The sequence below is a fragment of the Aquarana catesbeiana genome, linkage group LG08 (assembly GCF_042186555.1).
Source record: "Aquarana catesbeiana isolate 2022-GZ linkage group LG08, ASM4218655v1, whole genome shotgun sequence".
Taxonomy (NCBI): Eukaryota; Metazoa; Chordata; class Amphibia; order Anura; family Ranidae; genus Aquarana; species Aquarana catesbeiana.
In genome coordinates this window covers 258573380-258589161 of record NC_133331.1, presented here as the reverse complement: position 1 = coordinate 258589161, position 15782 = coordinate 258573380, and the positions used below count along the sequence as shown (strand labels likewise).

At 42.1% G+C, this 15782-nt stretch overlaps 1 protein-coding gene across 1 annotated transcript in view; it reads right to left on the bottom strand.

Annotated features, from left to right (window-relative positions):
- ZDHHC5 (zDHHC palmitoyltransferase 5) overlaps positions 1-15782 on the bottom strand; it is a 77182-nt gene that overhangs the window by 10790 nt on the left and 50610 nt on the right. The window contains exons 5-10 of the mRNA XM_073597098.1: positions 14781-14953; positions 12406-12508; positions 9605-9696; positions 7247-7376; positions 4852-4978; positions 2938-3038 (exon numbers count right to left, since the gene is read on the bottom strand). Coding sequence (XP_073453199.1) covers positions 2938-3038; positions 4852-4978; positions 7247-7376; positions 9605-9696; positions 12406-12508; positions 14781-14953 — 726 coding nt within the window. The remainder of the gene's footprint in view (positions 1-2937; positions 3039-4851; positions 4979-7246; positions 7377-9604; positions 9697-12405; positions 12509-14780; positions 14954-15782) is intronic.

The window sequence follows — 15782 nt, the reverse complement described above, 5'->3', positions numbered from 1 at the left end:
TACTCACTTACAATACAAGACAATATTGAGAAGCGACGCTCCACAAATGTGCCCCGACATTTTAATGACTGCCATGCGGGCGACATTCTTGCAGTGCCCAAGTTATTGTGTACTCCCAAGAGGGGTGGGGAGGTTTTTTGTCTTCCATGCAGGAGGGAGGTCTATTGGATTTCCATCTCCAGACCTGCATTCCCGATAGACTCAATTTTGAGTGGGGCGTCACTCATTTTTATGAGTGACCAGCAGTTTGGGGTCTCTATCCAGCATGGAACTCGTTTTTTCAGTGTCTTCCTTGTGGCTATGAGGGTTTCTCATCCAAATATAGTGCTTTTATTAATACTTTGGGTACCTGTAACGGCTGTACTTCTATGTTTTTCTTGTTTGCTTTTATTCTTACTTTCAGTATTTAATCACTATTTATTGGTTTTACATTAACGAAAGAAAAAAAAAAAAAAAAGTCTGTCAAATTTTTTTGCCATGAACCCATACTACTGCTACAATTTGAGAAAATACAGGTAAATGGGTGATGCATGCCAATGTAAAATAGGACAGGGCACTAATGTGGAGCTTTAAATTTGAGATTCTGAGATCTTAACCAGATGTTCATTTAAATATATTAAAAGTGGATGTAAACCTGATTCATGAAATTTGAGCAGGGCACATATATCTGCAGCGTTTTCTAGGGGTGCACCGAATGAAAATTTTGGTGCCGAAACCGAAAATGAAGGATGCACTAGGCCGAAAACCGAAACGGATACCGAAAGCGACAGTTTTTCTTTTAAATATTTATATTTTTATATATAAAATTGTATTATATTCAACTTATCAATATCATCAATTTAAATTAATATGAATTTATTGTTGGCCATTATTGGCATCTTTAGTGCAAGAAAGGTCAAGAAAAATGCAGTCTGCAGTCTCTGACCATCTCTTGTATCATGTCTGCAATCTCTTACTTAAACACACTGCTAATAGTATTAGCAAAATATCCATTTGGTGCACCTCTAGCAGATATGAAACAGGAGATGATCAGAGACTGCAGACATGATACAAGAGATGGTCAGAGACTGCAGACATGATACAAGAGATGGTCAGAGACTGCAGACATTTATACAAGAGATGGTCAGAGACTGCAGACATGATACAAGAGATGGTCAGAGACTGCAGACATGATACAAGAGATGGTCAGAGACTGCAGACATGATACAAGAGATGGTCAGAGACTGCAGACATGATACAAGAGATGGTCAGAGACTGCAGACATGATACAAGAGATCAATGCAGCCTCACCAGTGTCCATCAAATGCAGCCTACCAGTGCCCAGCAGCCTCACCAGTGCCTATCATATGCAGCCAACCAGTGCCCAGCAGCCTCACCAGTGCCTATCATATGCAGCCAACCAATGCCCAGCAGCCTCACCAGTGCCAGTCATATGCAGCCTCACCAGTGCCCATCATATGTAGCCTACCAGTGCCCAGCAGCCTAACCAGTGCCCGTCATATGCAGCCTGCCTGTGCCCAGCAGTCTCACGAATGCCCAAAAGCCTAATCAGTGCCCGTCATATGCAGCCGACCTGTGCCCAGCAGCCCAACTAGTGCCGTCATATGCAGCCTGCCTGTGCCCGGATCAGAGCGGCGATCTCCGCGTGTCACGGAGCTGGATTTGAATTTCCCGGGCCGCAGTAACCATGTCCCGCCTCCTGTGATCACGTCACACTGATTCAATGTCCCAGCATTGGATTAGTGTGCCGTCTATCACAGGAGGCAGGACATTGTTACTACGACCCGGACAATTTAGCTCCGTCACACACGGAGATCGCAGCAAGGAGAGGAGGAGGAAGGGGAGGAGGAGGAAGGGGAGGACTGGGCGCGTCAGGGTGACACTCCCGCAATGAGTGGCAACCAAGGCAGACACCGCCCCCTTTTAGTGTCGGCTGTTTTTTTTTCTTTCTGCCAAATGAAAAGTTTTCAGCTGATAATTGTCGGCCACCAAAACTTCAGTGCAAGTCTAGTGTTATCTCTTATCTCTCAACAGCAATATGTCCCGTAGCTTTCTCCTGCTCTGTTCTTCTGTTATCAGCATGAGAACTTCTGACAAGCTCTCCGACACAGGAGATAAAAGCAGCCAGAGTTTTGTGTTGTGGAGGATGCTATAAATAGATTAGCAGAGCCCTGAACTATTTAATGAACAGATCTTAAAGTCTCTACCTATGAGGAGAGGGAGTGTGTGCCTTTCCTCCAATCAGCTATCTCGGCTGTCTGCCCAGGCTTCATTGCAGTGCTAACCAGGAAGAGAAAATCTCTAACACGATCTGAACTTTCTAAAGAAATTATAAAGCTGAAGACAGCAGATATACATGTAAAACTTATGTAGGGAGATTTGTTACATCTCTGTGTATCATCTGAGGCTGTTCACTGAGTATATGTGAGGGTGTACATCCACTTTAATTAATACCCACAAAGGATAGAAATCCACATGGTGTTCACCCAAATGCCTTTCAAACCCAGTTAATACTTACTGTGCCAGCTATATGTTTTGCTTTTATTTATTTTTTAGAAGTCTTCAGACTGGTCACATGACACACAGGGTCCTCTTTGGTCTTTTATTGGCAGTGAGCCCTGATGATGCAGACAGCAGCTCTGACCAGAAAACATCGGAGCTGCTCTTTGCATCAATACACTGTGAATGAAGGGCATGATGGTGACATCCCCTCTGAAAATGGCCCCATGAATCTCTGCATTCACAGTATGTCATGACTCTTCCAGAATGAATGAGTTGAGCCTCATTCAACATAGAAGTACAGTATGGGACAGTTGCAGATTGAAGGCGGTTATTGGAGCCTGTGCAATTTTTTATAATAAGCTGTTGCCAGGGGACTGTTTTAATTTGCAAAAATACATTTGCCCAAGTTGAGCTTAAAGTAGATAACCAACTTACCTTGGAACAGGGTGGAGGCCCACCACTTCCACTGCTGAACCCGGGCCGATATCTGTACATCGTTGGAGTGGGAGGACTCTCTGTATTCAACAGGGAATTGTCTGGGAATAAACATTATGTCAGACGTCAACAAAACCAAAGTAGAGAAAGACAAGCCCATTACAACTCAAACCAAAAGGTAAAATATATTCACTCAAAATAGTATAATGTCATCAAGTACATTTGTGCAGAGTTTACATACACTTCATTCCTGTCCTGGCTGGATTGGTACAAAGAGCAATGGTCACAGTAAGGGCCATTTCATACCAGTCCATTGATTGGAATTTAAGCGCAGCTGTAAAAACACAGAGCAATGGAAGGACATCTGAAAAACAATAGTTTCCAATGTGTCCTTCTCACACTATAACGCTGCGCATGCATGTCAACGGATGTCGAAATGTACGTCAATGGACGCCAGTGCACGTTAAAATGCAAATAAAATGGATGGAAATGTACATGCATTTTAGCACGTCAGTGTGAATTGGCCCTAAAGCATTTGGAAACCACATGTACTTACTTTCAGGCTGGTGGTCACTGCTATTTCACTAGACTTCAACCAGTCAAGCCAACTCTTGGAACAGAATCTGATGATTTGGACGACCTTTATACCTTTACTATATCCTTCTTTGAATACAACTGCCTCCAGTTACATAACACACCCCTAAATCATAATACGCAGAGTCCCTATTTGCTTTTACAACAGCCAAGACTCTGTAGCCATCCCTAGATTTGCTATAATAGGAAAGAAGGAGCGCCTGGTGCCCAAAGGAATACAAGTTTGATTGTAGATTAAAAGTTGTTTGACAGTAACAACAAGTACAGTACATCAAGCCAATACTTTTCAGGGGAAGGACTCCCCCTTCTTCAGGGCTATCAAACAAACATGAAAAATATGCAAAGAACAGACACAGAAGAAGAACAAGGCATAAAAGGGAAAACTGCAAAAATGCAAAAAGTAATAATGGAAAATACTAAATGAGTGTCAATTAATGTATACTAGTAAGGGAAACGTTTTTTGAATATGAAAAGGACCAGCTAATGAAAAGAACTAACCCAACGGTGAGGAGAGTAACCATAGAAACGGCTATAAGCCACACTGGTCGTAGGAGAGAAGGACGTCTCCAAGTTCCAGTACTGTCTGTTACCGATTATATTACAAGCTCAAATTGGACACCCAATTTTCTAGGAGGGAGAAGGGAGGGTCAAGAGAGCAGAAAAAGTGAGAAAAGACAGAAGAAAGAAGAGTAAATTATTTTTAGAGTTGTTTTTTTTTTATAGTATCATAAAATTTACAATTTTCATATGATCATTTTGCAATTTTTATTTTTTACTTTATTTAATATGTTTTGTTTGATAACCCTGAAGAACAGGTATCCTTTACCCCGAAAACGCAATGTCTTTATACACTTTCATTACTGTCAATAAATACCTATTAATCCACCATCAAACTTTTATTCCTTTGGACACCGGGCGGGCGCTCCTTCCTTCCTATTTTTCCTAGTCTATATATGGGAATGACCATAAAAGGCGAGACCAACAGCAGGCCACACCCCAAAAAGTTCCACTGAAATTATCCAACATTGAGCATAACCTACCGGAAGAACTCTCTCTACCCGCCCACATTATTACCCAACCAGGACTAATGACTGAGCTAGAGAGTCCAGCACAAACTACCTTTACTAGAAGATTTTATTATGTATTCCACCTGGTGATGAATATATAAAATGGGCTTGTAATTTGGCCTAGAGCTACCAATAAAAAAAAAAAAATCAAAAAAAAAAAAAAAAATCACAGCCACCATTTTATTAAAACAGTAATAAAAGTTTTCCATGAATAAGCAATTTAATGTTTGACATGCGTGTCTGTGTTTCATACCTTCCCTCTCCCCGAGGCTTATCGGATGACCTCTCAACCCTGGGTAGCGGCTCAGGTCAGGCTTTGGTGGTGGTGGTGGTTCTGCATCTGCTGATTGAGACTCTGTGAGTTCTAAACTGCTTCGAGACTGCAAAAGAAAAAAAGCCCACAGGATGTAAGATATTACAGAAAATTTTTATAGTCTAGTAAACTGGTCCAAGTTAAAGTGGTTCTAATGTTTTTTACCTTTATGCAATCTATGCATGAAGGTAAAAACCTTCTGTGTGCAGCAGCCCCCCCTAATACTTACCAGAGCCCCATCGCGATCCAGCGATGTGCACGAGGGCCTCGGCTCTTCAGAGACTCTCCCTCTTCATTAGCTGAGATAGCTGCCGTCAATCACATCCACTGAGCCAATGAAAAGAGAGAGGAGGTGGGGCTAAACCACTCATCCGACCCATCCCCTTTCCTGGCCTGCCAGGCTGCATGATCGGATTAGAGTCTGGTATGGATTTTGGGGGGGCCCCCCACGCCATTTTTTTTTTTAAAGGCTTGTTTATATATTACCAGCGCACATGTTCCTGGATTAAAGGCTCCTCTGTAGTGGGTGCTGCAGTGATCACCAGCTGGACACTGGATATAGCACAGATAAATACACATGTTCGCCAGCACACCATGGATCTTGAATTGCAGTCCAAAACTTTTATTGCAGGAAGATCACATCACAACAGGATAAGTGCAACGTTTCGGAGCCACGCAGGACCCCTTCGTCATGCCCCAAGAAGGAGGGGTCGTCGGACGCTGTGATCGAAGCTGAATGGACATCACGGGACAGTTTATTTTTTTGGGACTTGTCCCAAACTGTCTGTCATTTTGAAAATGTTGACACTTTTTTGGTGAACGTGTAGGGGTACAATGTACTCGATACCCATTCACATGGGGGGGGGGGGGGGGGGGCAGGATCTGGGGATTCCCTTGTTAAAGGGGGCTTCCAGATTCCAATAAGCCCCCCACCCGAAGACCCACACAACCACCGGGTAAGGGTTGTTGTTATGAGGCCCTTGTCCCCATCAACACAGGGACAAGGTGTTTTGGGGGGACCCCAAAGCATCCTCCCCATGTTGAGGGAATGTGGCCTGGTACGGTTCGGGGGGGGGGGGGTCGCTATCTCCCCCCCCCCCTTTCCTGCGGCCTGCCAGGTTGCATGTTTGGATAAGGGTCTGGTATGGATTTTGGGGGAGACCCCTACGCCATTTTTTTTATTTTGGCGTAGGGTTCCCCTTAATATCTATACCAGACCCAAAGGGCCTGGTAATGGACTGGGAGGGGGAACCCGTGCCATTTTTTCCATGATTTTTATCTATATTGCCAGGACCCAACAATACATTACAGCCACGAGTAGTTTTAAATGACGAGTAAAATGCGCTACTTTACAGGCATACTAAGGACACCCCCACGGCACGATATTTAAAGGAATATTTCTTTTTTATTGTTTCACTTTAAGCATTATTAAAATCACTGCTCCCGAAAAAATAGTAGGTTTTTAAAACTTATTTTTGCATTGATACATGTCCCCTGGGGCAGGACCTGGGACCCCAAACACTTTTTATGACAATAACTTGCATATAAGCCTTTAAAATTAGCACTTTTGGTTTTTCATGCTAGTGTCCCATAGACTTTAACGGCGTTCCGCGGATTTCGAATTTGCCGCGAACGCTGTATATTGTTCGCTGTTCGAACAGGTAAACACGTGGCTAACTGTGCCTTGAGTTCCGGCTAACTGACCTCCCATCTGATGGTGCCTGCATAGTTCCAGGTCCAACACTACTTGACAGAGCCAGGAGCATATCTGCAAGGATATCATTCTGGCCAACCGGTAAGAGGGGCAATTCTTCCCACCTAACACCACCACTGTAAGCGGCATTTTCCCCAATAACCACCAATGAACTAATCTTACCAGGGGTTCCCTGAGACCCAAAAATAATTTCAAGGGTTCCTCTGGAATAACAAGGTTGAGAAAGGCTGGTCTAAGGTAACTGTAGTATGGAAAGCTTTTACTTATGGTTAATATATCTGTCCAATAATGAAAATGTTTTGTCATCTTCACATCATATGCAGAAGATCCTCTGGGAAGTGCCCACATCCTGTACAATCTGGGGTAGGTATACAACCATTTTGATGAAGCCTTTGTGGGGTGTGATAGGTTCTGTGTAATATAAAACAACTGGGCTCCCTATTTTCTACTGCTTTGCTTTCATAAATGTCTCTTTTTTTGGGGGGGATGAAAGCAAACTAAGCAATACATAACTATATATTACATTTATACATATCATTAAGCCCAGTGACCAGCCAAAATACTCCCACACACAGCCTCCAGCTGAGATGTTTGTGTAATGTGCCCTTTAAAACAATGTACCTGGTAGTGTTGAAGAGGACTCTGTATACCATTGTCTAGTATTTTAAGGCCAATCTGACTTTCTGAAATCTCAGGGCGTAAAAATGGGGGAGTTATCGAGAGAACTGATGGATTATGACGTTTTAGGTATCTGAAAAAATTTACAAAAAATAAGGGTTAATATTCATGACCATATCAATCACAGAATAAAGCTTATTTCATCAAGCACAGAGTAATAAAATTATAGCACATAAACAGAAAAGATCTTCCATATTTATTTTTTTTTAATATGGTTGGTTCATCAGAATTTACAGGAATTTACTATTTATTCTACCATATTAAAACAACGCCTACATGTAATGAGGCCAAGTGGTCATTGTCAGCCAGATTACATTTATGGGCTCATTCACACAGGCGCACATCCCCATACAGATTGAAGAGCCCAATGTTTACGTTACTGTTTTAGCACAGAGCGGCATGCAGGCAGCCCATAACAGTGAATGGACGCGCAGTTCAACAGATACACAGGGATGGGTGCATGGACGCTGATGCAGTGCCTGCACATCCACCCATTGGTGATCCTATCAAACTTGGTTGTGTGGATGAGTCTGTACTGTTGATGACTATCAATTCACCAATATAGGCTGCCTGCATACAGCTCAGCGTTCGGACAGAAAAGTAACAAATGGTTTTTCACACTGTATAGGGCTGAATGCCTATGTGAATGGGCCCTAATAGGTAATCGCACCAAAAACAGATTTTCTTTATGTGGTGGATGCTGTAGTAATAAATGCATAGTACTTTCCTGCACTCAGGTGTGCTATCCAACCTACAGCTGCTGTATATTATCCACCAATACCCTGAAAGTGCCCAGTCCCACCTGATCTTGGAATCAAGGCAGGATTGGACCTGGTTAGTACTTGGATTGGAGACTGCGTGACAAGGACTGGAACTACTTATACTGTAGCGAAAGTACATTAGTGAAAAGAAAAAAAAAAAAATCACCACATACATTATGAGTGACTTGCCTTAAAAATTAAGCCTCCAGTGGCATGCTGTCACCGCTGAGAGGGCTCCCATCTTCACCCGAGCTTCTGTTCCGGCTATATGAGTGGCCGAGGGACGCGATGACGTCACTCCCGTGCGAGCACACGGGAGCCGCTGTTTATGGCACGGGCTCTGAAGGCCGGTGTTTCGTCAGATTAGGTGACCTGTTGGATTTTTTAACGGCAGTGACATTCTGTCACGGCCATCTTGGTACACCCGCACTCGTCCACAGTAAGCCAACAGTCAGAAAGCTGCAGCAGACATTTTTTTTTTACACCCACCGGGGGCCTTACATTTCGCACTTATTTTTACCAGTAAACTGAGCTTATATAGTGGAATACAGTGTTTAGAAATCCGTCAGACTGTTTTCATGTTGAATTTTAAAAGCAGTGGTAAGCCTGCTGATCTCACAGGTTTACTGATCTGACAAAACACCTCTGCTTTTACAATTCAACATCAAAACAGTCTGATGGATTTCTTAATACTGTATTTCACTATATAAGCTGAGTTTACTGGTAAAAATAAGTGTGAAATGCAAGACTTCGGTGGGTGTAAAAAGATGTCCGCTGCAGCCTTCTGACTGTAGGCTGTGGACGAGTGCGGGTGTACCAAGATGGCCATGCCAGAACATCACTTCCATTACAAAATTTAACGGGTCGCCTAATCTGACGAAGCACCAGACCTTCAGAGCGCATGCGCCGGTGACGTCACCGACTGCATGCACTCTGAATATCTCCTAAACTGGGCAAGTTTAGTAGCTATCCACAGTACCTACAGCTAAGCCCTATTATAGGCTTACCTTTAGGTAGAAGTGGTAAAACAGAGTTGACTACCACTAACATTTTCATAATATTCTGAACTGTATTTAATCAGAGATTTGAAACATCCCCCAGTCAGAATTTTTGTTCTAAAAAAGAAAAAAAAAAAAAAAAAAAACTTAATACTCACCTTTAAATCGAGGCCTGTCACCTGCAGTACCTCTTTTCCAGCATATAAATAGATTCCAAGGTAATTATCCCTCCAGCCCACTAAGGTGCCCTGCTGGTCAATTAGAGTGAAAATGGCCTCCTACAACAAATGTGGTAAACGCCATAACATGCTGCAATCACATGTATTGGTCCATGTTCCACAGAAAGGTAAATCCTACAGTATACTGCAACCACCAGTACAGGTATAAGTCACACACAGGGGTAAACAGTACAGTATACAACAATGGGGTAAACCCTACATTAGGCTGTAAGCACCTGTATTGGTACAATTCTCAACCTTTAATAATCCATACAGTATATACCGACTGCCTGTACTGGTACACATAAATAAACAACAACATACCTGGGTGGGGACGAGCTACACAAAACATGGCCAACATTTTGACAGCACCCATTACTAAATGGATTCACTCCACCACGGAACTTCCCAGTGACCTTATAAGAGAGGAAAAAAAAAAAATAATAAAGTGACAACAAAAAGAAACTTATCATGTGTAAAATAATCCTATCCAAAAAACAGACAATAGCGAATGGATGGACATGGAATCACTGAGTCCAAAGTTTACTGGACTAATAGTTGACTGACAGCTCCAGTCGGAGCCACTGTACTAACAATCCGACGTTAGTACAGTGATCTCCCCTGCTGGCACTCGGGTCAGCGCTCTCAGCTATTGACTGAGAACAATGATCGGGATCCGGTTGGCTGCTGGTTTTCCAGCATGCTTGTCCGACAGAAGCTGGCCAAAAGGCCAGCTTCCATCGGACTGGCTGACATACACACAGACCAAAAGTAGGCTGTTTTTATTGAACCGGCCGATGCCTCCCAACATTCAGCACGTGTGTTCTAGAATATATATATGCATGATTAATCATTAAAAAATCGTTGATCACGATTCAACCCCCCTCACGATCTTAATACAGCATTTCCCCGATTCATGATAAACAAGTGCAGAGCCTTCTCTGCTCAGAGCTGTTGGAAAAAAAAAAAAAAAAAACTCAGCTAGCAAATGTTAATCAACATCGAAAAGAGAAACAATGGGGTTTATTTACTAAAGGTAAATCCACTTTGCACTACAAGTGAACTTGGAAGTGCAGTCGCTGTAGATCCGATGGGAACATGCAAGGAAAATAAAAAATAGCATTTTTGCTTCTACATGATTGGTGATAAAATCAGCAGAGCTTCCCCTGATTTCAAATCTTCCCCTCAGATTTACAGCGACTGCACTTCCAAGTGCGCTTTCGAGTGCACTTGCAGTGCAGAGTGGATTTGCCTTTAGTAAATCAACCCCACTGTATCTCTCGGTTCTTTTAGATCAAAGGAATGAACTTCGGTCTGTAAGGCTATTTTCACACGAGGCGATCTTCAGGCACTAAAGGGCTAAAAATTGCGCCTGTAAAGCGCCTGAAAAATGCCTCCCCTGCCACCCCAGTGTGAAATCCCGAGTGCTTTCACGCTGAAGCGGTGCGCTTGCAGGACGGGAAAAAAAAAGTCCTGCAAGCAGCATCTTTGGAGCGTTGCAGGAGTGGTGAACACACTGCTCCCTAAACTCTCCTGCCATCAAAATCAATGGCTAGCACTGGCGAAGCGCCCGCAAAGCACTTCGCGGACGTTTTTAACCCTTTTTCGGCCGATAGCAGGGGGGTTAAAACCCCCCGCTAGCAGCCGAAAAGCGCCGCTAAAAATAGCGGCAATTTACCGCCAACGCCCCCCCGCCCCAGTGTGAACGTTCCCTTCATGAGTCAGTTTAACCACTTAAGGACTGGACCTTTTTCTGACACTTGTGGCTTACAAGTTCAAATCTGTATTTTTTGCTAGAAAATTACTTGGAACCCTCAAATAGAAAATTATATATATATATATATATATATATATATATATATATATATATATATATATATATATATATATATATATATATATATATATATATATATATATATATACGATCATTAAAAAATCGTTATCACGATTCAACCCCCCTCACAATCTTAATACAGCATTTCCCCGATTCATGATAAACAAGTGCAGAGTAGTGCATGATATATAATATTAATATATATATATATATATATATATATATAAATAAAATTAGAGAACCTAGAGAATAAAATGGAGATCGTTGCAATATTTTATGTCACATGTTATTTGCACAGCGGTCTTTCAAAATAAATTTTTTTTAAAAGAAAAAATATACTGTATTTTTCGCTCCATAAGACGCACTTTTTTCCCCCCAAAAAAAGGAGGTGAAATGCCTGTGCGTCTTATGGAGCGAATACTGACCAGCCGCCACCATGTAACAATATCAGGCACCACCCCTCTCCTTTCCCCACTATGCCTTCTGGGTCCTGTAGGCTGGCTAGGGTCCATGTCACTGGCACATGCGCAGTGACAATTTTATGGCCCTGCTCGATCAGTGACGTCAGATGCCGATCGAGCGGGGGATAGAAGAGCCCAGCATCTCCAGTGTTTTATCTGCTGGAGTGACCATGCGATGTGTGTACATGGCGACAGGTAACCTAGTCATTCTCAGGTCTTTCTTTATGCAGTGCCGTGCTCACACCCTGTATGGTGAATTTGTTATAAGATGGTGATATTTCCTATGAATTATATATAGACAACTTGGTGACAGGGCAATATTTGTTTGCTGCCTGGAAGCTATCTGGCACACTTGATAGATGCCTATTTTTAGGCATCAGCTTTAAATGGTTGTGCAAGTTACAAATAATAGTATATTAAATTGGGGATGTGGGCATCCTCTCCTGTGCTCCAAATCAGCACTTGGTTCAGAATATTTTTTTTCTTGTTTTCCTCCTCTAAAACCTAGGTGCGTCTTATGGAGCGAAAAATACGGTACTTCAATGAATTAAAAAAAAAAAAAAAAAAAACTAAACAGTAAAGTTAGGCCAATTTTTTTGTAGAATGTGAAAGATGTTACACTGCAAGAGTATATACACACACACACATATATATATACGTATTTGTGTGCCTCCTAGGTGGTCCATATATTTTTATATTCTGTATATGCTATGTACTTGTGGCCTATGTTCTCCATTATAAAAGTATTATAGTGAATGTTGGCACTGCATGAATAAGAGGAATGTAGTGCTGGAAAGTACAGCAATATAAATTAGAAAGCACTGCACCTGCTCGTTAGTAGTGCGACCTCGGGACACCAGGACAATGTGAAATCCTGTAAGTCCTGCAACCGGGAAGAAAAACAAGCCAGCCACACACATCACTGAAATACTGTGCTCTAGTTAAGGTACATAAACTGATGAATAGAAGAAATGCCATCATACTAGAGTTTAAAGCCCAACCCTTCAATCAGCAGGGAGCATGAGCTTTGTTGATTGGACGGCTTTAGATCTTGACTCAGCGGGGGGCTTAGAGCCCACTGCTTCCACACAGAGCAAGGGTCCTTCTCTGCAGCATGCAGACAGGAAACAGGCTTTTCAACTCAAAGCTGCAGCTGCTTGATAAACAGCTGACAGTACAATCTCCTTTAGGTCTTCCAAACAGCTATATGGTGCAGGTGCCAGCTTGCCTGCATATAGATTGCTTAGACAGTTTAGGTCCTCATATTACATAAACTGTACAAAGACTGAGCAGCGAGACTGTCAACTGTATCGTGAGCTTAAGCCTTTATGCACATGGCTGAAAATTGCTGTATAGTGTACAAAACAGCAGTATTTTCTGTGCCCAGAGTGACAGATGCAGTGCACAGCAGCAGCCAGTACAGATCAATAGCAGATGAAGACTCTGAATTTGGGGAGGCGAAAAACAGCTCTGTACACATGCAGCCACTCATCTATATATTGCATCTGTCACATAGAAAATATGGCCGTATTGTATTCTATACAGCCTTTTGGGGCCATGTGCACGTAGTCTAAAGCTGGCCATACACTGACTGAAATTTAAACAATTCAGTAGGCTCAGTGTGTGGCCGTACCTGTGACATGTTGGAATATTTTTTGGTGGTCACCGACGAGTCCCAGTGTTCCAACACAATGTCTCCTTGGAGGGGAATTCCTCCATCCACCTCAATTCCCCCCCCCACAAAAAAAAAGAAGTTTATGGACAGCACAAGACCTTGAACCACCCCAGGGTGGTTGCGTGCTTGGAATTCAGCTAGCGGGGATAGATATAAGTTTGGCTAAGTGACCTGACAAACAATTTACCTCTTGCCTAAAACAGGAGTCAAGTTGCAACCAATAAGATGCTTTCTTTAAAGCGGTTGTAAACTCTCCCCCACAACTTTGTCCCATGTAAATCAGCAGAAAAAACCCTAATGAACACTGCTTGTAGATATCTCCTTACTTGCTTAGTATTGTTGTAATCCTTTTTGTTCTTTAGAATGACGTCACTGAGCATGCCCATATCTCCCATGATTTACGGCACACTCTGTGTGGTTGTCTGTCTATTATCAGGACTTCCTACAGCACAACACTGAAATCCCACGAGACTGCATAATCACTCAGAGCTTCCTACTACACCCCATGTGACATCACATGGAGTGAAAAACCTGGGCATCAGACAGCATTACTGCAGTCTTATCAGCTGAAGCTGATAAGACTGACATAGGCAAACACTAGATAATCGGCACAAGTAAATACTATGAAATAAAACAAGTCAGCTATGAGCAGGGCTGCCATAGAAACGTTGGATTGAGAAGGAGGCTTGGTTAACAGTACAGGAAGTGCTCAATGTAAGGACGGAAATACACTCTACTGTGCACTCCAAGCACAACACTTAAGAAGGCGCTGCCTTACCCCTGGAAACAAGTTTTTTAAAGTTATACTGTAAGTAATATGCGATTTGGGCTGGATTACAGTGGCTATAGATAATTACTTATTATAATGGACTGAATGAAAAGAAGCATCAGAGTGGGAGAGTTTACTTCCTCTTTAAAACTAATATGGGATTGCATAATTCCCAGGGATAGGTAACCAGTAAGGTCAAAGGCTTACAGCTACCTAAAATTTTATTACAATGCCATCAAGGACCTCTTTGACTGAGAGATATCTTGCTGGCTTTAAAGCTTAACTCCAGAGATTCAGCCACTTTGTTCTAGATTACTAGGGGTTAAATCTAACTAGATTATTATCTCTTTAACAACTTGACCACCAGAAGATTTACAGCAGTGTGTTACTTTAACTGACAATTGCGCGGGCGAGTGACACTGTGCCCAAATAAAAGTTATTTTTTTCCCCACACAGAGCTTTCTTTTGGTGGTATTTGATCACCACTGCGATTTGCACTATTTTTTTTTTTTTATAAAACATATCCAATGATTTTTTTTTTTTAATCTAAACTTCATCAATTTAGGCCAATATGTTTTCTGCTACTTTATTTTTTTTGTCAAAGCTTAATTAGAACAAGCTGATGTTAGAAGCTCATTGGCTACCATGTACAGCTGCACCAGATTTTGCACTCTCCAGTTGTAGTAAATTAACCCCATAGAGTGTATGGGGATTTTCTACAACAACACAGATACTGAGCAGACCATTATAAAGGATACGTCACAATTGCTGGGATGTCTCTGAGATGGTCTGAATGCCCCAATGTGTAGAAAAGGCCACAGATGAAGACGCTCATTATGTGCAGCGTGAGGGACACAAGGAATAGGAAGAAGTAGCGATAGTTCCTGCGTCCAATGCAGTTATTGACCCATGGACAGTGGTGATCAAACTCCTATAAGGATAAACAATAAAGAAGGTAATTAGAAAAGAACAGGCACAGTGAAATAGCAATAAAAATAATAAGGTCTGGCTACCAAAAAATATTTTTGCTTTAAGACTGAATCATTCATTGACTTCTTATATCCCTTTCTAGGTCACAAAGCAGCTCTCAATCTGGAACACAAAAGAAAAACTGAGTTCAGGGCATTATAGCCCTGCCCCCTTTTCACAGCACTCAGCGCTCATAGTGTAATGATGGAGAACATGGTGCTGATTTCATCACATTAGTCGCACAATAGACCATTTACTACTAAGAAAAAACAAAAAACAAAAGAAGACCCAGAGGGGGAGATTTACTAAAACTCAAGCACTCAAAATCCAATGTAGCTGTGCATGGTAGCCAACCCGCTTCTAACTTCAGCTTGTTCAATTAAGCTTTGACAATAAAACCTGGAAGCCGATTGGTTTCTATGCACAGCTGCACCAGATTTTGCGCTCTCCAGTATTAGTAAATCCCCCTCCAGTGTGTCATCTGTCTAGAAGACTTTGAGGGGAAAAAAAAAAAAAAAAACATAAAAAAATGCTTGGGTGAAAGCCTGAGAGGAGAGTTCCGAGGGACTCTACAGCACAAAAACAAAATATATCTCATTCTATCTTCTGCATTCACCATGAAAGTGGTAGTAAACCTCCGTTGTTAAAAAAAAACAAAAAACAAAAACAAAACAACATCTGTAAGGCAATTGCATAATGTGCTAGTATGCATTGCATACTAGCACATTATGAAATATTTACCTTGGAGCGAAGCGCTCCAGCGATGTGCCGTCACCGCTTAGAGGGCTGAC